This window comes from Vipera berus (genome assembly GCF_964194415.1).
Source record: "Vipera berus genome assembly, chromosome: 6".
In the NCBI taxonomy this organism is placed as follows: domain Eukaryota; kingdom Metazoa; phylum Chordata; class Lepidosauria; order Squamata; family Viperidae; genus Vipera; species Vipera berus.
The window spans coordinates 50,345,555-50,369,138 of NC_138208.1; the positions used below are offsets into that span (position 1 = coordinate 50,345,555).

Here is a 23,584-nt window from a genome sequence, read left to right on the forward strand (position 1 = left end):
CTTGAAAAGACAAGACAATGTAACAAAATGTTGGTTGTCTCTCTGATTCTGTATTTTTCAAACAAATGCATAAGCCTTATGTAATTAGCCAGACATTCAGCATAGTGGTTTTTTTCTTTGAAAAAAGTTCTGTTTTACTCACTCCTTTTATCAAATGCATATAGAAGATTCCCTTAGTTTTTGTTCCAGGGATTTTAAATAACTCTGTATCTAGATGTCGAAAATGAATAATTGTCAAAATAAATACATAGCATAAACTCAGTGTTATTTAACATAAGTGTAGTTGTGTTTTCTGGAAACTATTGCTGAATGTAAGTATGGAGTGTGCTGCTACTTTTGGTAACTTGGGGAACGTTCAGTCAGTTCATAGCAATCTTTCCAATGTTTGTTTCCTTGAAAATCAATTTCCTTTTAATATAATCCTAAACTTCTCAGATTAATGTGTTTTCTTGATTTGGAAATTGGAAAGCTACCAGCTAATTTGCTCATGATACAGAGATACAAGTAGTCCTTGACTTACAACAGTTCATTTAGTGCCTAATACAAAGTTACAACAGTACTGAAAAAAGTGACTTCTGACCATTTTTCACACTTCCAACTGTTGCAGCATCCCCAGGGTCACATGATCATAATTCAGATGCTTGGGAATTAAGATTTATGACAGAATCCCAGGGTCATGTGATCAACTTTTGCAACTTTCTGACAAGCAAAGTCAATGGGAAAACCAGATTTACTTAATGATCATGTTACTAGCTTAACAACTGCAGTGATTCACTTAACAACTATGACAAGAAATGTCATAATATGGGGCAAAACTCACCAAATGTTTCAAATTATATTACTATAATCAACCCCTTTATTTCTGTGTTATTCAAGCATTCTCCATTTTTTTTCCTTTTTAAGATTAGTTCAGAGAATATAATCCCTTTTTTGTAGTTTGTTTTCTAAAACTGATCAAAGTCTTGTCCTTAAAATCAAAAATATACTCATGGGTCTCGCCAGGCATGAAAAAAAAATATATATTTGTCTTTTAAAAACTCTTTTCTCCCTACCCAAGAGACCTTCTGCCTCTCTTCTACTTAACTTGTTAACATTTACCAACCTCCCTCTGGTCCTTTAGCTGCTTGACAGTCAGATGAATTAAGCCTCCTTCAAAGGCATACTTGTAATTAGTTGAAAATATATGTCAACAAAATCTTTTCCAAAGAGCTAAAATACATTTTTATATTTTACAATGTCACTGTTTTATTATCAATTAGTAGTGATTCATGGATTCACTGAAATAAAAACAATGATACACTATTTAACTTCACATTTATGTTTCTTATGTTTTTCTTTATTGTTTTTGGACATGGGGAGTGTGGAATTCTCTATGTATTACATTTATTTATGTATTTATTTATTTTTACCCTGCTTTTATTTTATTGTTTTTACAAATAACTCAAGATGGTGAACATATCCAACACATCTAGCCAAAAGTGGTTGGAAAACATACTTAATACTTCAATCTAAAGCCCCCAGCCAGGTTTACCAGGGATCTGCAGGAGTGATGCCTCAAGAAGAAGTAAACATTTTCCAGAAGCAAATACATTTTGTGCTACAATTAATTCAGGAGACAATTATTTCACATAAAAGAAGATGCAAAAAGAAACTATGATGAGATTAAAAACAATTTTTATAATATAAATGAGCAAATCTCTAACTTAAACTTACAACTTGAAATTCTTTATAAACAGAGAATGTATTTGACTGTTAAGATACCTTGCATTATATTTTACGGAACTTTCAAAAGCTCCTGGAATCCTAGAAAGAATTCATCATCTGCAGTATTTTGAGACTATATAAGTGAAATGGGACAAAGATAATCACATAGCCGTTATAATTCTTGAAATCAGAAGGTATATCTTCATTACTCTTATATTAGGTTATGTGGTTGAATTTCACTGAAGGGTTTATAATTTTGAATATAATAGCTGTAAGCACATGATTAATGTATATTACTGTTTTTTCTTTTATATTATATTTCATTGTTTGTAAGCTAACCAGAGTCACTGAGACTGAGCTGGAGGCCATAAAAATCTGATAGATAGATAGATAGATAGATAGATAGATAGATAGATAGATAGATAGATAGATAGATAGATAGATAGATAGACAGACAGACAGACAGACAGACAGACAGACAGTTAGTTATCTGGTACCTTTCAGATATTACTTCCTATTAATCATGGTCTCAAACCTCAAGAATTATCTGTTTGAAGAATTGAAAAATCTAATATTTTAGATGTACCTTAACTACATTTAACTACAAAGTCCAGTAGCCATACTGGTTGTAAATTCCAGAGGCTGTAATTGCTATCTTGTATGAATTGAAAGTCTGAGCATTTAAAATAAAATGCCTTGACTAATTTTAATGAAGTATAAATCCTTAGAAAGTATAAAAATCCTGGTGTTCATTATATGTTCTTGAGTGGGGGGGGGGGGTTGGGTTTTTTTTACAATTGGAAGTATTTGATAATTGTCAGTTTTGAGCTTTTATTATATTCTGCAATTCTGCAATCCTTTTGGGTTATAAAAATCTGCAGGAGGCCTTTCCCCAACAAGATTGGCATAGAAGTACATAAAATAGTCTTCTCATAAGGTGGCTGCTTTGGGAGCTCTTGAAGATATTTCACTCATTCAAGAGTTTTCTATTGTTATAACTTTGCAAGTAGTCTTCCATTCTTAGCTTTCACCATTGAGTTCAAGTCTCATTATAAATTGTCTCTTTATGTTTCTAAAATGCTGGGTTCCCAAGCTTAGCTCATTAATGAGACAGGAATGCATTTTATAATAGCTGGTTTGTTACACCAGAACCACACCGAATAAAAAGAATGTTGCAATTTAATTCATTGGTGCTGGAAACACATTTACAAATTTACACTTGACCAAGCCTGCTAAAGAGAATGCAATAAAGATTGATTCCAACTTTCCCCTGAATTCAATTACTTTTGTTCCTCTGTTTCATCCATTCTCTTACTTTTAATAGCTTGTTTTCTTTTGAGAAATTATATAAAAATTACATTTTTAATTTAAAAAAGGAGCTTTAGTTCAATGAAGCATGCTATTCCAACCTTCTCCCTTAAAAAAAAAAAACTTTTCACAGGTAAACTGAATTAGCTATCATTTATTGCCTTGGAAGAATAAATCTCTTTATTGCTTATTTTAAAGTTAAAAACAAGATTATCCCAAGATTGGCATATAAGTAGTTTTTTGCTTAAGAGCATAATAGGTTGGAAGTTGCATCTGTCTGCCAATACAGATCCCACAATACAATACTTTAGGTGCTTCATGATCTAAAAATTTAGATTTAAAATAGCTTCTGGTTAAACACTGTTCCTTAACCTCAGCAACTTTTAAGTGTATGCATGAATGGGCTGGGTGATTCAGAGAGCTGAAGTTCACATACTTTAAACTTGTTGAGAAATGCCATGTTAGAATGTTAGAAACTGATAATTGATTGCAGTGCCATGAAATAGAATGAGATTGTGATTGCTTTTCCAGCTATACTATGTTTTTAGCCAGGATTATAAGGTAGTTTGCCCCGACCTTGCATCATCATCATCATCATTTTAGCCATTGTCTATCCACTGCAGGATGAAGGCCTCTTCCATATGTTTCCAAACAATACAGTCCTGAGCTTTCTTTTGCCATTGGACCTGCAATACTTGCTTATGTCATTGATCCATCATCTTTCATAGATTCTTTTTATCAAGTGGGATCCATTCTATGACTGCCTTGATCCCAGTTATAATCTAGTTATAGTTTTATATTCATATTTTAAGAATTGAAATGTGAACTAGGAAACCTTTGTATTAGAAAATAGTTTGTGTCTCTTGATTTACTTCATTAAAATATAGAATCATAGACTAAACAGAAATTTTAAACTACAGAAGTGAAAAAATACACTATACTGCATCCAATTAAAAACAAACCTATTCATTAATCTTTTCATGTCTGCACATGGAACACCTAGACATCAGGTCCAGAAACTTCTAATTGACATAGATATGGTGCAAAATTTAGCTACAATTCTAGAGATTTCCTGATCTTGATGATTTAGTTGGTTTAATACAGGGCTTTTCAACCAGTGGTATGGGTACCACCTGTGGTACATTGGCATTTGGCAGGTGGTACGCGACCATCCTAGAAAAGTGGTAACGGGGAAGGGGAATGATCTGAACTGGTGGCAGCACTGCACAAACCTGAGCAAGAGATAGCTGGAGCTGCAGGGTTGTCAAGCTCAGCGGAAGTGCCAGGATCAGCACCGATTTCCTGCTGATTGGCGCTTCTTTGGGGCTGTCAGGGCTCAGTGGAAGCGCCAGGATCAGTGCCAGGCTCCAGCTGGAACTCGGCGCTGATCCCGGCACGTCTGCTGAGCCCAGAAGAAGCGCTGATCAGCTGGAATGTTGCAGCATCTCCACGGTCTTGTGATTTACATTTAGATGCTTGGCAACTGATTCATATTTATGATGGTCTGTCTCAGTGTCCTAGGGTCATGTGAAGTGACCAAAACCTGCTGCAACCACCCAGCAGTGTGGGGAATAAAAACCAACACCACCCACCCCACCCCTGCTGCCAATCCTCAACAGAAATGCTCACAACCATGAAAACCTTGGACAGGAGGAAGAGCGCCGCCGGGTGGGCAGGCAGGTGTCTTGCTCGGCTGTGGGTTGGGGGGCACGTTTTTCAGTGCCATTGTAACTTTGAACAGTCACTAAGCAAACTGTAGTAGGACTACCTGTTCTTCATTACTTTTTTCCTGTTTTTTTTGTCATCAAGTTTTTGACACCTTGCTAGGCGACTGGTGGTACTTGGATGTTGCCATATCCTAAAAGTAGTACAATGGGTGAAAAGGTTGAAAAGTCCTGATTTAAGTCTTCAAAAGGGAATGCTTGAAACTTTTTTGAGTCAAATCTCTTCGAAGCTTTATCATCCTATTTTCTGCAGCAACTTTAAAGCTGTTATTTTTCTTGTGAGAAATTCCATTCCATTTTCCACCCAGGACAAAATTACAAGCAAGGAAAAACAGCATTATTAATAGGTGATTTTGCCCAAAGGCAACGTTCCCTTATGGACTTTTTCCATAAAAAAATGAACTTGTGATTTATGGTTTTGATGATTAGACAAGATAGATTATAGAAAGAAGAGAATCTTGATGTAACTTTGGAGAGAGGTCAAAATATAACTCTACTTAAAACTGCTGTGAAGTATAACAGAAGTCACTTCTTTATAACTTTCTTTTATATCTTTCTCTTTTTTCTACTTTTTTTTCCTATACTGCACTTGTAGCTTTCTCTTTTACTTCTCCATTTTATTTGAGTCTGTATTAGTTCTTATAAAAAATACTGAAAAAAGAACTTCAATAACTGTTCTGGTTTTATAAACTATAGTCATAACACATATTCAGTACATTTCTGGATATTATAAAAATATTTTACCAATTGTAACTTCTGATATAATATACTGTTTAAATGAACATTTGCATTTATGTTCTCACACTGATAATTTCCAAAAAATATTTCAAACTTCTAAAACAATATATAGCAAAAAATACTAACATAGGTATAATAACTCATAGGATTAGTGCTCAATCTCCATATGTGTGATATATTAAATTTACTAAATCATCCACATATGTGCATATGTGTACACACACACATATACATACATACACACATCTACGTATATACATACATACTTTCTGTCCATGCTCCAAGGACTGATAAAATTAAACCCAATGTGTACAATACCAACATGATGCATAATGCAATAATTTGTATTTCAGACATACTAATAATAATTTGTAGCATTTTACAAAACTAAGCTTAGTTTTTCCAACAAATATTGCCTTCCATTGCTCTCATATTGAGAAGGTTATAAACACTTTTAGACCCCACAAATGTTTAAATACTCTAAAATGACTAGAAAATGGCCATCCTATGGATACAACCCATGTGTGAATTTGTATATGTGGAATCATAAATATACAGATTACACATTTAAATTGACTATAATTTGGAACAATCTTAATCTGCAATTAGATCGGCTACAGATTTGTTGTTGTCAGTATATATACATTTCTCGAAACAAATGTCTGTTGTCCCAAAGGTGTTTTTTCATGAGGCAACTGGACTTTCTTGTTTTTCTTTGAAGACATTTCTTTTTTCATCCAGGAAGCTTCTTCAGCTCTTGGATTCTTTCTGTTGGATGTCTGTTGGATTAAGGTAAGGCTGCAGAAATATAGATGCCCACCAGATGGTAGCAAACAGATACAGAACACTCTTTGCCCCCATCTAGTGGATTTTTGCATTCCACATCTGGTAGGATTGGTATATATAGGACTTTCTAGAGATAACATTGACATTTATAGCTTCTTGATCCACCGTTATATTTATGATTTATCTAATAAAAATACTCGCTACAGTTAGTGACTAGATCATGACTACTGTGACTGTAATACTTTGTAATGGAAATAATGTCAAGGCTTTTAAAAAGCTAATCATAGAAGCATTAGCTTCAAAAACGTTTTGATGGAATATAGTTTTGTGGATTTGCATATTATTTAATCCTGACTTCTTGATTTAACCCATTTGCTACTTTCCCATAATATGCCATAAAAACAGTAAGATTCAGTAGTTACCGTATATACTTGAGTATAAGCCGAATTTTTCAGCCCACTTTTTGGGCTGAAAAACTCCACTTCGGCTTATACTCCAGTCAACAAAAAAATTTTACCGAGGACTTGCGCGCGGCCGAGGCTTCGGTGCTTCCCTCCAGAGGAAGAAGGCGCTGGATGCAGCCGGCTCTGCGGGGAAGGGGGAGCGGCGGCGGGGGCGACGGAAAAGCCGCAAAAACGGTAGGAGAGATGCTGACTGGCGGCGGCCTCGGAGGAGGCGGAGGGGGAGGAGGGAGGGAAGGGTGACCGGGCGGGGGAGGGGGGGTGAGCCAGAAGGAAAAGGGAAAGTCATCCCGCAGAGCGGTTGCGAAAAGAGGGAGGAGATAAGCCAGCCCGGTACCTGGATCCGCTTCCTGTGTCTCCTCTGCTCTGCCATGATGTCCCCGTTTTGGTCTCCTGGTGACGTGGGGCTGAGCCGGAAAAGGGGGAGGGGGAGACCGAGGGAGGGAGGAAAGAAGAGAGAGAGAGAGACGAGCTAGCGTCAGCCAGCGGTGTCACGCGGGCAGCAAGCCATTAGGAGCCCTTGGGGAGGCAGCGCAGTCTGGCCGCTGGGCTTGTGTGTGTGTGTGTGTGTCCCATCTGCAAAGCTTCCGAGGAAGGAGAAGCGGGATACTGGTTGGGGGGGAGCGGCAAAAGCGGGGGGGGGGGGAAGAGAGAAACGGCTCCGCCTTTGGTTCCCCCTCCTAAAGCACAGGGGCGCTAGAGAAAGTTTGGAGTTGGGTAAGGAAGCGCAAAATTCAGGAAGAAAAGCGGGGCGGCGGGCGAACGGGAGACCTGTACAAGGGGGAAGGGGAACTCTCTGCTTTTGTGCGTGCGTGCGTGCGTATGTGTGTGTGTGTGTGTCCCATCTGCAAAGCTGCCGAGGAAGGAGAAGTGGGATACTGGTTGGGTCGGGGAGCGGCAAAAGCGGGGGGGGGGGGGAAGAGAAACGGCTCCGCCTTTGGTTCCCCCTCCTAAAGCACAGGGGCGCTAGAGAAAGTTTGGAGTTGGGTAAGGAAGCGCAAAATTCAGGAAGAAAAGCGGGGCGGCAGGCAAACGGGAGACCTGTACAAGGGGGAAGGGGAACTCTCTGCTTTGTGTGTGTGTGTGTGTGTGTGTGTGTGTGTGGCCCATCTGCAAAGCTGCCGAGGAAGGAGAAGCAGGATACTGGTTGGGGGGGAGCGGCAAAAGCGGGGGGGGGGAAGAGAAACGGCTCCGCCTTTGGTTCCCCCTCCTAAAGCACAGGGGCGCTAGAGAAAGTTTGGAGTTGGGTAAGGAAGCGCAAAATTCAGGAAGAAAAGCGGGGCGGCAGGCAAACGGGAGACCTGTACAAGGGGGAAGGGGAACTCTCTGCTTTGTGTGTGTGTGTGTGTGTGTGTGTGTGTGTGTGTGTGTGGCCCATCTGCAAAGCTGCCGAGGAAGGAGAAGCAGGATACTGGTTGGGGGGGGAGCGGCAAAAGCGGGGGGGGGAAGAGAAACGGCTCCGCCTTTGGTTCCCCCTCCTAAAGCACAGGGGCGCTAGAGAAAGTTTGGAGTTGGGTAAGGAAGCGCAAAATTCAGGAAGAAAAGCGGGGCGGCAGGCAAACGGGAGACCTGTACAAGGGGGAAGGGGAACTCTCTGCTTTGTGTGTGTGTGTGTGTGTGTGTGTGTGTGTGTGTGGCCCATCTGCAAAGCTGCCGAGGAAGGAGAAGCAGGATACTGGTTGGGGGGGGAGCGGCAAAAGCGGGGGGGGGGAAGAGAAACAGCTCCGCCTTTGGTTCCCCCTCCTAAAGCACAGGGGCGCTAGAGAAAGTTTGGAGTTGGGTAAGGAAGCGCAAAATTCAGGAAGAAAAGCGGGGCGGCAGGCAAACGGGAGACCTGTACAAGGGGGAAGGGGAACTCTGCTTTGTGTGTGTGTGTGTGTGTGTGTGTGTGTGTGTGTGGCCCATCTGCAAAGCTGCCGAGGAAGGAGAAGCAGGATACTGGTTGGGGGGGGAGCGGCAAAAGCGGGGGGGGGGAAGAGAAACGGCTCCGCCTTTGGTTCCCCCTCCTAAAGCACAGGGGCGCTAGAGAAAGTTTGGAGTTGGGTAAGGAAGCGCAAAATTCAGGAAGAAAAGCGGGGCGGCAGGCAAACGGGAGACCTGTACAAGGGGGAAGGGGAACTCTCTGCTTTGTGTGTGTGTGTGTGTGTGTGTGTGTGTGTGTGTGTGTGTGTGTGTGTGGCCCATCTGCAAAGCTGCCGAGGAAGAAGAGGAGGCAGTGGCGGCGGAGGCGGCCGCAGCACCGGCAGCCTTCCGCTTTTGCCGCTTTTGTGTGTGCGTGTGTGTGTGTCCCATCTGCAAAGCTGCCGAGGAAGGAGACACACAAAGACACACAAAAGCGGCAAAAGCGGAAGGCTGCCGGTGCTGCGGCCGCCGCCGCCACTGCCTCCTCCATTTCTCCTTCCTCGGCAGCTTTGCAGATGGGCCACACACACACACGCACACACAAAAGCGGCAAAAGCGGAAGACTGCCGGTGCTGCGGCCGCCTCCGCCGCCGCCACTGCCTCCTCCACCCAACCAGTATCCCGCTTCTCCTTCCTCGGCAGCTTTGCAGATGGGACACACACACACACACACACACACACACACACACACACAAAGCAGAGAGTTCCCCTTCCCCCTTGTACAGGTCTCCCGTTCGCCCGCCGCCCCGCTTTTCTTCCTGAATTTTGCCCTTCCTTACCCAACTCCAAACTTTCTCTAGCGCCCCTGTGCTTTAGGAGGGGGAACCAAAGGCGGAGCCGTTTCTCTCTCCCCCCCCCTGCTTTTGCCGCTCCCCCCCAACCAGTATCCTGCTTCTCCTTCCTCGGAAGCTTTGCAGATGGGACACACACACACACACACGCACACACAAAAGCGGCAAAAGCGGGGGGGGGGAGAAACACCTTGTTCTCTCGTCTCAGCGGAGACTTGTTTCGGGGGATCCAGCCTCTGTCACCCCCTTCTCTCAGCTGGGCAGCTGACAGAAAGGGGCGGCAGAAGCTGCATCCCCCGAAAGAAGTCTTCGCCGAGAAAATGGGCGCTGAGATTTTCTCGGCGAAGACTCACCTTCTCCCGTTCATCACATTCTTCGGTAAAGAGATTCACTCGATCCACGGTTTCAAGGTTGGGGTAGAGAAATCCCGGTTTGTTTCAAGAAACCGGGGTGGTTTATGAGCCTATAGATTTTAGACTTTGCATCTTGTTTTGCTTCCTCGGTTCCCACGAAGCCCGAAATTCTTTTTTCCCCCCTCTGGTTTCTGCCCAACTGTCAACTTGTGGTAAAACAAACAAACAGAAAGCCCCCCCCCCCCTCTCTCTCTCTCTCTCTAACGAATTGAACAGGCACCCAAGCTATCAGGTGATGGCGTTCACGCTTGGGTGTTTGCGCGGATCAGAAACGGAAGGAGAAATTCATTTCTGCTTGCAATTCACTATCTCGGGCATCCCTGAGAGAAGAGAGCTTTTAAAGAAGCAGCTGCAAAATTCGTTCATCCTCATCCTCTTCCTCATCCTCATCCTCATCCCCCCCCTCTCTCTCTCTCTCTCTCTCTCTCTCTCTCTCTCTCTCTCTCTGTGTGTGTGTGGTGTGTTATCTCGAACCAGATGGGATGGCAAAGTCAAATGCAAATGGGGATCTTGCAGATCTTGCCCTGCCTTTCACCCCACGGTTACCTTCTGTTCTTGATGAGCTCACGAGTGCTCAAGGACAAAATAGGGCAGGGCAGAGCCGGCAGTTAAAAATAGGATGCAGATAAAAGGAAAGGTAAGGAGGGGTTCAGGTTGAGAGGAGAGGCTGCGTAGCCTTAGTGTAACTCCTGTTTGGGCTGACTGGGTTGCCTCCGATGGGCTCTGACAGTGGAACAGAATGGAATAGAAAATATGGAATGGAATGGAACAGAACGTAGAACAGAACAGAACAGAACAGAATAGAATAGAATAGAATAGAATAGAATAGAATAGAATAGAATAGAATAGAATAGAATAGAATAGAATAGAATAGAATAGAATAGAATAGAAAAGAAATATAGAAAGTGAATGGAATAGAATAGAATAGAATAGAAATATAGAAAGTGAATAGAATAGAATAGAATAGAATAGAATAGAATAGAATAGAATAGAATAGAATAGAATAGAATAGAAATATAGAAAGTGAATGGAATAGAATAGAATAGAATAGAATAGAATAGAATAGAATAGAATAGAATAGAATAGAATAGAAATATAGAAAGTGAATGGAATGGAATAGAATAGAATAGAATAGAATAGAATAGAATAGAATAGAATAGAATAGAATAGAATAGAATAGAATAGAATAGAAATATAGAAAGTGAATGGAATAGAATAGAATAGAATAGAATAGAATAGAATAGAATAGAATAGAACAGAATAGAATAGAATAGAAATATAGAAAGTGAATGGAATAGAATAGAATAGAATAGAAATATAGAAAGTGAATAGAATAGAATAGAATAGAATAGAATAGAATAGAATAGAATAGAATAGAAAAGAAATATAGAAAGTGAATGGAATAGAATAGAATAGAATAGAAATATAGAAAGTGAATAGAATAGAATAGAATAGAATAGAATAGAATAGAATAGAATAGAATAGAATAGAATAGAATAGAATAGAATAGAAATATAGAAAGTGAATGGAATAGAATAGAATAGAATAGAATAGAATAGAATAGAATAGAATAGAATAGAATAGAATAGAAATATAGAAAGTGAATGGAATAGAATAGAATAGAATAGAATAGAATAGAATAGAATAGAATAGAATAGAAATATAGAAAGTGAATGGAATAGAATAGAATAGAATAGAAATATAGAAAGTGAATAGAATAGAATAGAATAGAATAGAATAGAATAGAATAGAATAGAAATATAGAAAGTGAATGGAATAGAATAGAATAGAATAGAAATATAGAAAGTGAATAGAATAGAATAGAATAGAATAGAATAGAATAGAAATATAGAAAGTGAATAGAATAGAATAGAATAGAATAGAATAGAATAGAATAGAATTATAGAAAGTGAATGGAATAGAATAGAATAGAATAGAAATATAGAAAGTGAATAGAATAGAATAGAATAGAATAGAATAGAATAGAATAGAATAGAATAGAATAGAATAGAATAGAATAGAATAGAGCTGGAAGGGACCTTGGAGGTCTTCTAGTCTAGCCCCTTGCTCAAGCAGGAGGACCTATACCAGTGGTGGTGAACCTATGGCACGCCTGCCAGAGGTGGCACTCAGAGCCCTCTCTGTTGGCACGTGCGCCACCACCGCTGCCAGCAGCAGGTCCTTGTCGGTTGGTGGACTGGAAGAAAAGGGAGGGGGAAGCATTTTACATGCGTGCATGCGCGCACGGGGCCACGAGCAGGCACATGCTGCAAAGGGGGCGGGGCTAGTGCCTGCGTGATACTCACTAGCCCAGCCCCGTTCTCACGTGGTGCGGTGCCTTGTATCTGCACCCTGCGGCGCGGCGGTTGGCATTTTTGTGCCTTGCGGTACGGTGGCCCATTTTTTGCTCCCCCTTTTTTTCGTGCCAGAGGCGGCACTCAGAGGCGCCTCCCTGTCCCCTCCCCCGAGGGCACCAGAATGCCGATGCTGCCTTGGCACTTTGTGATAAACAAGTGGGTTTTGGCTTGCGGTTTGGGCACTCGGTCTCTAAAAGTTTCGCCACCACTGACCGATACCATCTCAGACAGGTGAATGTCCAGTCTCTTCTTAAAAACCTCCAGTGATGGAGCACTCTTGATTTCTGGTGACAAGCTGTTCCACTGGGCAGCTGAGAGAAAGGGGCGGCAGAAGCTGCATCCCCCGAAAGAAGTCTTCGCCGAGAAAATGGGCGCTGAGACGCCTCATTCTCTCGCTCAGCGGAGACTTCTTTCGCGAGATCCAGCCTCTGCCGTGCTGCACCGAGAGAACAGCAAGCCGCCCCATTCTCTCGGCAGAGCACTCCACCGCCCCATTCTCTCGGCGGCTTGCCACCCCGTTCTCTCATCTCAGCAGAGACGTCTTTCGGGGGATCCAGCCTCCAGCTGCTGCATTTCCCAGCCTCGGCTTATACTCGAGTCAATAACTTTTACCAGTTTTTTGGGGTAAAATTGGGGGTCTCGGCTTATACTCGAGTCGGCTTATACTCAAGTATATACGGTACTTTTGCAGAATTTAATGTAGTGATTTTAGTATTTAAGTTGTTTTTTTATTTTCTTATAAATGTTATTAGTTGCCTTTAGTCTCCAGAATAAAAAAAAAACCAGGCATGAACTGAATAATATATGTTATACAATTTAAAAATACAGCCTAGTTTCCCTGCTCAAAGCCATAAGTTGGATTGTTTTATTAATAAGAATAATAACGTAATTTGTTAAGTCATTAGATAAAGTTTTAGAATGTGGCTTGTAGAACTATTGATAGCTATCTCAATCTGTTACAGGAATTGTAATTACACTAAGAATAAAGGCATAACATTGGTAAATCCCTCAAAGTACTGTGAGGGTATCATCAGATCCTTTTTATATCAAACTCTGGTTTTAGCATTCAAATGAAATATGCATTTTAAAAAATCCCACATACATTCTTTTCTCTGGATGCTAATTTCAGCATCTCATCTGCCTGGAAAATTGTAGAGACAAAAATAGATCTAAGTTTACTTGGAGAAAAAACTTCTATGTTGAAAAAAACAACAACCCTGAAGCATAGTGTGTTTTGAAGCATTGATTTTTTTCTTTCTTTCTGTGGGAAACTGAAGTCGTGTGCTGCCCCATAGTGACTGCATGGCAAATGAATGGGAGATTCCAGAATAAGATGTCAACTTTCTGTGCTACAAATAATTTCAGCACCGTTTCACAACAGCAGGTCACCTTCTCATATTTTCATTGAGGTGAATGAAATGAGCCTTGGTGGAGCAGTGGGCTAATGCCTCCTTAAGTAACACCAGCTGCCTGCAATTAGTGCAGGTTCGCATCCCACCAGGCTCAAGGTTGACTCAGCCTTCCATCCTTCCGAGGTAGGTAAAATGAGGACCCAGATTGTTGGGGGCAATTAAGCTGACTTTGTAATAATGCCGCTTGGGGTGTGTGTGAAAGCCCTAATAAGCAGGCATATACATAGAATGAAGGCTACTGCTAAGCTTGTAAGCCGCCCTGAGTCTTCGGAGAAGGGCGGGATATAAATGGAATTAAAATAAAATAAATAAATAAATATTTGCTTTAATGGGGCTTCGTCCCAAGTAAATATTTCTAGGTCTGCAGCCTAAGTGGTAGAGTAGCTTTCTGTCTTGTTTCAGTTGAATGCAACATACTTCAGATAAGTTTGGGCTTAAATCACATGCAGATTTGGGATTCAGGGCTCAATGCTTTGTAAGAACCTAAACAAGTAGGAATTCTCCTTTCACTGTCATATATATAAGCTGACATTCATGCATATACATGTTGCCTATAGACTCCCAAATGAAATATATTTTCAGAGTTGTGGCATACATGAAGGAAACTTATAGACTGCTTTTCCTAAGCTATTCATGGTAGTTTTTGTTTTCTTTTTCAGTTTTTGCAGAACAATGTGGTCATTCTTGTAAAAGGAAAAATGAGATTGTATAAACTGAGCATATTCAAAGCTTGGGGTTACATAATACTTAATAACTGGAAATAGCTACATCCAGGAAAAAATGGGAGAACAAAGCTAAATAGTTTATCCTGACCTCAAGATTCCATCTTCTGGAAGCGTTTAATTTTTTCCCCTCATAAGGACAATTCCTATATTTATCACTCCCTTCAGCATCTATTCAGTCTAAAGTAGCCATTTATAGTAGCAGTACTAAAAGGGTAACTACTGGTAGTCCTTACTTAACAGTGGTACCAATATTTCTATCACTATGGGACTCAGTCTTAAAACACAATGTCACATAGCCATGCTGCTTAGCAAAGATGGTTCCAGCATTTCCAGTTGCAGTTGTTAAGTGAATTCCAAGCCATTGTTAATTTAATTTAATTTAATTTAATAACATTTATATACCGCCCTTCTCCCTGAGGACTCAGGGCGGTTCACAGGGCAGAATAAAATAGCAAATACAAACATTAAAAAAGATTAAACAATTGCCCTAGTTAAAAACAATAGAAATACAGTGCTAAAAACCCCAAGAAAAATTAAAAGACCAAAGATAAAACAACCCTAGCAATCCCCATCAGTGGGGGGTCACCTCCTTTTGGGGTCCACATTATCTTTTCTTACTGGAAACTAGCAGTGAAAGTTACGAATAGCAATCAAGGTGGCTATGGGGCACTGCAACATCATAATTGCAAGTTGGATGCCAAGTGCCCAGTTCACAATTACATGAATGCAGGGATCCTGCAATGCCTGCAACTGTAAGGACCGGTCCGAAGTATCACTAGTTCAGTGTCATCATAACTTTATAAATGATTGCTGAACAAACAGTTGTTAAGTGAGGACCATCTATATAGATGATACTGATTCAGATGATAACTGTAAGTTATCCCACTTGGATGACATTCAGTTATATTTGGATCATTTTTTCTCATAGTTTCACAGGTGATTTCCATTTACACTACAAACCCAATTTCATTTGAAAGATATTCCATTGCTGCATTGTTAAAGGTGCTTAGGTCTCCCAGGGCTTAATTTGGGATTAACTGACATTTTTCACATAAAGTCTTTTTAGTTAATGCACTGCAAAATGGGTCTTTATTATAGTTTTAATATAGCTTTTTCTGTTGGAAACTGTAGTGTATTGACCTTAATTGCTGTAATCAGTTGAGTGATTGCTTAATGGCTGTGTTGTTTGAAACCCAGACTGCTTGTCTCCAGGACTGTTAACTGTGTTTTTGCATGGGAATTAATGCTTTAATTCTATTGGTTGCCACCTAGTGGCAATCCGTATAAATAGTAGTTTAGCAGCAGTTAGTGCTGCTTCTGTTGTTACTGAATAAATGTGTTGCTGTTCACCGCTCTGCCTCGTTCAATGCCTCACTGAACTGAAAACATAACAGAAACCAAACTGCTTCTTGGTTTAGTTTTACTTTAGCAAGAGAAAGAACAAATAAAAGGTATGGCATAATCATTTGAATATTATTGCTTTTCTAACTACAGGTACTCTTTGGTTTATGACTACAATTGAGCCCCAAATTTTTGTTGCTAAATGAGACAATTGTTAAGTGAGTTTTTACTTTCTTGGCCACAGTTGTTAAGTGAATCATTGCAGTTGATAAGTTAGTTACACAATTGTTAAGTGAATCTAGCTTCCCCATTGCCTTTGCTTGTTAGAAGGTTGCAAAAGGTGTTTAGATGACCCCAGGATACAGCAACCATCATAAATATGAGTTGGTTGCCAACTGTCTCAATTTTGATTACATGACCATGGGGATGCAGCAGTAGTTGGAAATGTGAAAAACTGTATAAGACATTTTTTTCAGTGTCATTGTAACTTTGAATAGTCACTAAACAAACTATTGTAAGTTGAGAACTACCTATGCAGAATCTGCTTTATACCTAGATAATTCTCTATCCATTATTCATCACCGGTCTAAAGTAGAGTTGGACAAATTCTTCGTGGCTATACTTCCTTCTTCCTGAATTGCTTTTCACTATATGCTGGCATTGTGAGACTGCAAAGGTAGTTTAAAAAGACTCAATGCCTTGTCATATATTTCCTTTCTTTAATAAGGAAGTTACCCACCTCCTTAAAGAACTGTTTTGCTTTCCATAATTTCACATTTTAAGTTTAGTTACCGTAAAAACAAAGATTTTCCCTTTCTCCAACTCGTATGTTCTGTTTTCAAGTATTAAAATCCATCAGGATTTTCTTCTTCTTTGTATTCCATTTCTAGCAATCTGATAATAAATAAAATTAAAACTTCCACCTTATATAGCTTCCAACCCCATAACTCAGTATAGACCTTTAATTAACCTATGTTTTTACTCATTTTAAGTTACCCTATATGCCTATGCTTTCCAACTGCTTACAGCTTCAACAGTTATAGCATTTCAGCCTTTCATGATTGAAAGTTGTTGTATGTTTTTTCCTACTTAAATTTGCTGTAGGCACAGTTTTTCATGTTAACTTGACTGACCAAGTTACTATTCCTCTATATGTTTCCAGATTTTACTCTTGTTTTATTTCATTTTTTTATGGTTGCCATCAGTTGTTTCACTTAGCTTTAAATTTTCTAAAGGTCAAATACTAAAAATGAATGAATATGATTTTAAAAGCAGTATCTGAAATTGTGTTTTTGTTATAGTTTTACATATTTTTATCTCCTTAAATAGAAAGCTGGTTTTAAAAAAATAAGATTATAACCTGAATTTTTTTCTCAGCTCATTTGATCGTAAAGTTAATAATTTCAATAAGCTTTAGGCATTGGGTTGTTGAAATGTCGCTTCCTCTGGTATTATATTTGCTGTGGGGAAAATTAAGCAATGTTGTTTATGTTAAAATTTGTTGTTTGTTTTTATCCTTATTTTATGCATGCACATTTTTAAACCAAATTACTGATATTGAATATACATGAAACTCAGAGCAGTTAATGACAGGGGTTATAGGCTACTTCAGTCAGTAGATAAACAATTAAAAAGGCGAAATGTGCATAGGAAGCAGAAATGTGTTTGCTGTAGGCAATTGCAATGTACTGCTAATGGTTCACCCTTTTGGTAACCATTTGCATGCTGTATTCCATGCAAGCTAAAATATCTGAAGAATTGTCAAAAGCGGGTCAAAATGAATTAATCACATGCCCAAATATCACATTTACTTATGTTTTATTAAAGTAGGGGAAGAAGGAGTAGTAAAATATATAAAATTTAAAGCTGGACTAAACACCATTAAATATAAAGGTAGATTTTTTTAGCTTCTAAGATTTGCCTGTTTTGTGCAGCTTTTACAATATTTTTCTTTTTCTTTTTTTTCTTACCCAAGGAATGGGGAAAACAGAGGAAATCATGCTTGCCTTCTGGAAATATCATGTGCTACTGGATAAATAGGAACATTGCACTGACAAAGTGTTAAATAAAAGGGTAATCTACTATGGAGATTAATTCAGCGGAGTTGAGGATAGTGTTCTGCACATTTTGCAGTAAGGAACACCTGTAGGACATTTTACTGATGGAAGCCATGGCAAACACAAATGGCACTTCAGTCATCTTTTTTTTAAAAAAATAATCTTTTGGAGGAAAACCATAACTGATTAAAGGGTTAGAGGTTTCAATAAGGGTATGAAAGCATATGGCAGATGGGATGGATTAGGACTCTTAATAGTACAATAATCTAATCACTGCTGCCAAACATTATAGAAAGCTCCACCTCTGGCTGGGTTTTATCCAGAAAGAAAAGTGCAAGAATAAAATGCTGTTGGTATGAAGAGTTAATAAGTGCTATCTCTGATGTTGTTCCCTAAAAATGACTGTATCTGAAGAACATTTCAAAAATTCATCTTTTGGTCATATGGTTTCTTGCTTTATAGTTCCATTAGACTTCTGAACCCTTCCCTCTTTCTTACTATCTTCAGATATATCAAAGAATCTTGTCAAGGATTGAGAATATGCTGTTTATGAAGTAAAAATTGAAGTCCTTTCTTGAACCCAGAATTTGTTAGGTCACCTACATGTCCAGAAGTTTGTGCTACTGCTATAACAACTTGGATGGAATGTGTATCTGGAGAAGAAGAGTTCGGGCAACACGGTGCTTTCCCAGAAAGAGGCCCAGATTAGCTAATGGGGGGAAGAGGGGAAGAGGTGCAGAGTAGTTCAAAATCTGAAATCTGTCCCAATCCATGCAGCACATATCAAGGAGTTTGAATACTTTATTGAGACACTGGAAGCTCCTAATATTATTCCCCAGGTCCCACTCAAATGAAACGCAAAGTCCCACTGAGTCCAAGTCTCAGTAGGACACAGATTGTGCAGCATCCTAACTTGCCACTTACTTCATCTGGTCCTTACATCCCATCATCTGGAACACCTACCACCCCCACCACCCCCAATAAAAACAAGATTGGGAGAAATCTAGAAAAGAGAGTTTTTCCATTGTGACACAAAATGTATCAAATGTACATGGCATTAGGGAAAACTGAAAATAGAGAAGCTACAACAACTTCTGGTATTTAGAAGGAAGATTGCTTAATAATAAATGTAATATCAATGAGAGTAAGCATTTTAATTAAACTTCTGTTATTTTTTTTTACTGAATAGTTTATTGCTGCTTTAGGTTGTAAATTGTCCTGAGTGCTCTAGCAGCATGACAGTAGAGAAATATTGTAGTAAAATAGACTTCTACCTTAGTATATATTGTATGAAATGTTTCTTGCAGCCATTTATTGAAATAATTTAATTTGCCAAAGTTTGTTAATTAAGAGAGGAGGACTTATGCAATTAAAATGTTTTTTATTTATACTATATGCATATATATTATATATCCACTACTGAATATTCTTTCTGGCTCACACACTATCTTGTATTATGGCCAGTGCCCTGGTGATTATCATGAAACCTTTCAATTTAAAAATCCAGTATGTGCTCCAAGTCAAATTTCAAGAACGATAATAATATGCACTATCTACCATGAATGTTGTAGAGTAGTTTTAAAAAAAATGCACTACATTATAGGATACCAAAAATAAATTAAAAGTATGCATTAAAGTGTACTTTTAATCACTAATGTGATCTTGTTCTTGAATTTTGCATTCTACACAATAGTTTAGTGCAGCTGAAACTGTTATTTTAATGATGCTCCAGACTTTCTTTAAAAGGTAAAAAAAAGTACTAATTAGGGTAAAAGTAGTCTCCATCTTCAAACTGTATGCAAAAGAAAATAATTATCAGTATGTTGCACACTGCAATCATATTACTGGAAATGCAAATTTAATTAGTTTTGCATAAAAATAATAAATAGTAAGCCCAGAAACAATACTTCAAAGTTCATGTCCTCCAGATAAAGTATGTCCCAACATTGCAAAGCAGGTTGGAACAAATGATCTATTTTATAATAAGTTGCACTTACTTCCAAAATAATTTAATTCACAAAGAAATAATGACCTGTTGCAATAGATCAGTAAATGAGGAAATTTGGGAGACATTAAAATGTTATTGTCTGGTTTTACAATGAAATTTTAGCAGCAGAAAGAAATCCTATAGAGTAAAAGCATGCAGAAAAGAACATAAAATATTAGCTCAAAAGTCTGAACCAAGAATTTATGATTTCCAGAACTATAAAGTTTCCTTAAGTTAGGATTAATTATCTTTTTAAAAAAGCCCCACAGTTTTAGCAAAGAATTAGCAAGTATAATTCTTTTTTTCTCTTTTTCTCTTTTGCAGAGGAAGAATTTGCCTCTTCTTTTGAGCATTGGTTTATTGATCTTCTGGGGAGCTTTATTGCTGGGTCTTCGCTTCTACTGGATGGGGAACAAACCTCCTAGCTTTTCCAACTCTGACAACCCAGCAGCTGATTCAGATAGTTTTTTAACACGAGTTCTGACCTTTTTTTATTTGCCAACCAAAAACCTTTGGCTGCTGTTGTGCCCAGACACTCTTAGCTTTGATTGGTCCATGGATGCTGTGCCTCTTCTCAAAGCAATCAATGACTGGAGGAACCTACACACAGTGGCCTTTTATGCTGGACTACTCCTTCTTACTTATACCAGTTTGAGAAATTCCAGCATAGGACAAGAAGGCAATGGGAAAAGTATAGCAAATGGCAGACTTAATGGCAATGGTCACAACTACCTATCTGAACTGGAATATAGAGAATATAAAGAGTTGACGTCCAGTTTTGCATCTAAAGAAGAAAATGGCATTAACAAAGGCTTGCCACAAAAACCACACATCCCCTCAACGGAGAATATTGTGGTTTTGTCTCTGTCTTTATTAATTGTTCCTTTTATTCCTGCCACAAACTTGTTTTTTTATGTAGGCTTTGTGATAGCAGAGCGTGTGTTGTATATACCTAGTATGGGCTTCTGCCTCTTGATCACTGTGGGCACAAGAGCCCTTTATGTCAAAGTCCAAAAGCGCTTTCTGAAGAACTTGATTTTTTTGGCTACTGCTGCATTAATTTTTTTTTACGGACTGAAGACATTTGTCAGGAATGGGGATTGGCAGAATGAAGAGATGCTGTATAAATCAGGGATTAAAGTAAATCCAGCAAAAGGTAACATTTTCCATTGGGGTTGTTTGCAACAAATGGATCACTTTATTATGTATCTTTTTATCTATACCAGTACTTTTTGGAAAATGCATAAATCCTATATTTACAATCATAAATAATTAAAGTACGGAAATAAAAAATGTGCTGAGATACAATTACATAATAATTGCTTATTCAAAGGATTCATTGAATGTAGGGTGAAAACAAGTTGAAAACTACAGAAATGTTTTACTAATATGTTTTATGTTTCTGAATCTTTGTATTGCAATATCTCATGTAAGAATACTGGTTACAGAAACAAAAACAAAAAAACCCAGGTAATTTTGAAGTATTTACTGGTTAGGTTTTTAAATTTATGAATCACTTTCTATTCATGATCTGAATTTTCTTCCCTTCTTGGAATAGCATAATTTTCCCCCAGTGGAAAAAATTACTGCTATTTGTCTAATATAAATGAAGAAACATTGAAATATTCTCAGTTTCCGTGAAGAAATGTCTTATGTTTTGTATTGTTAAAATATTTGGAAAATAGGGCCTAATATTTAAACTATAAGGAAAATAGAAAAATGTGAAATACACATTTGCCTTTGTTTCATTGGTATGAGGCAGGAGCCTCTGTGACTGGAAAAACGAGTAGATTCTGGCAAATTTAATTGGCACACTGCTAAATTTTCAGAAGTTTAATGAATTTCACCAAACAACTTAAACAGAAAAAATGTGTGTTCAACTTATTGTTTCTGCAAAAATAATCTACAGTAAGATTTTATGCTGGAAATTGGATATAGTCTTTTAATGAACTATCCATTTTTAAGAAAACATACCGTATATACTTGAGTATAAGCCGACTCGAATATAAGCCGAGACCCCTAATTTTACCCCCCAAAAGTGGGAAAAGTTGGTGACTCGAGTATAAGCCGAGGCTGGGAAATGCAGCAGCTCACCTTATGCTCCTCTCCAGAGATCTTCCCTCAGCAGCGGCCGGCAAAGTAGCTCGCACGCGAAACAAGCCCGGCAGAGGAGCCGGAGCGGGAGCAGAGGCGCCCGGCCCAGATCCTGCAAGGCCCGGCCGAGACACGCCCCCAGCAGCGGAGCTGCTCCGGCTCCTCTGCCGGGCTTGTTTTGCATGTGAGCTACTTTGCCTGACGCTGAGAAGACCCGCTTGGGCACTCGGGTTGGTGTCAGTCTCCGCAGGCCCTTCTCGTTTCCAGGAACGTCAAGCGCGCTTGGCTCCCCACCCCCACGGCAGGGCAGGGCAGGGCAGAGCAGAGACTTGCTCGCCCTTCTGACGGCCCTGAAGAGAAACGAAGGGCTTGCAAACTCCCCGCGAGAAGCTGGGCGAAGCGCGCGGCTGGGCGAGTGTGTGCCTGCGCGCGTATTTACGAAAGAAACGCTCCGAGAGTTCTTCTTTCTCCGCCCCCTTGGGGGGAACTCTAGCGACTGCTGTAGCCGCGCTTCTCTTCTCGGCTCCGAAAATAGGGATTTCTACTCTCTCTCTCTCTCTCTCTCTCCCCTCCCCACCCCGCATTCTCCTGCCTCTTCGATTGCGACAATAAAAGGGCGAAGGGTGCGCTGGTTTCTTCCTCCTTCCTCCCCCCCTCCCCTCCCCTCCCCGATTGTCAGGTGAGGCAGCTGGAGGTCTGGCCGGGAGATTGTAGCCGTTTTGAAACGCCGCGTCTTGAAACGCCCGATCAGCTGATTTTCGGGTGGAAGAGCCGCGGCTTGAATCTGTTTGCATCTGCCTGAATTAGACCGAAACGGCCTGAATTTGACCAGAGTTGCTTTGTAATGGCTGGAGGAACTGCAGAGGAGGTCTTGCCGGGAGATTGTGGCCGTTTTGAAATGCCGCGGCTTGAAACGCCCGATCAGCTGATTTTCGGGGCGGAAAGAGCCACGGCTTGAATCTGCTTGTATTTGTTTGAACTTAACCAGAAACGGCTCGTAATGGCTGGAGGAACTGCGGAGGGAGTGAATGCTCCAGCCTGGAATATTTGGAAAGGCTGGGGGAACCGGATGAACTGCAGCTTAAGCGACTGTTGCCGGAGGAGCCATGGCTTGAAACGCCCCAGTTTTGGGGCAGCGTTTGCATGTCAAGACACCAGCACAAAGACCAAGGTACAAGGAGCCCTCCTTCAGTCATTATTGAAACATTTGATCAGCCCAACTTCTTCTTCTTCTTCTTCTTCTTATTATTATTATTAAATCTGTTTTTTAACCAAGCGTGACTTCACTGAGCTGAATAGTGCAGGGTTGCCTGCGTGTTTGCTTGTTCCGGGTAGAAAAAACGCTGTCGACCCCGGCATCTATTCAGCTCAGTGAAGTCACGCTTGGTTAAAAAACAGATTTAATAATAATAATAATAAGAAGAAGAAGTTGGGCTGATCAAATGTTTCAATAATGACTGAAGGAGGGCTCCTTGTACCTTGGTCTTTGTGCTGGTGTCTTGACATGCCAATACACTAGTACGGAAAGCTGCCGTTCACTTTCGGGGGGAGGAAAAAAAACACAACAACACCGCACGCTTTCCGCCCCGAAAATCAGCTGATCGGGCGTTTCAAGCCGTTTCAAGCGTGACTTCACTGAGCTGAATAGTGCAGGGTTGCCTGCGTGTTTGCTTGTTCCGGGTAGAAAAAACGCTGTCGACCCCGGCATCTTTTGCGGGGAGGGGTGAGGTGGGGTGGGGTGGAGGAAGCAGTTTGCGAAGCAGCCGAAATGGGGGTGTCAAGCC

General features: G+C 39.9%; 1 protein-coding gene across 1 annotated transcript in view; it reads left to right on the forward strand.

Annotated features, from left to right (window-relative positions):
- Positions 1 to 23,584, forward strand: part of TMTC2 (transmembrane O-mannosyltransferase targeting cadherins 2) — a 235,336-nt gene that overhangs the window by 120,518 nt on the left and 91,234 nt on the right. Inside the window, exon 3 of the mRNA XM_081330298.1 lies at positions 20,031 to 20,862. Within this exon, the coding sequence (XP_081186424.1) occupies positions 20,031 to 20,862 (832 nt within the window). The remainder of the gene's footprint in view (positions 1 to 20,030; positions 20,863 to 23,584) is intronic.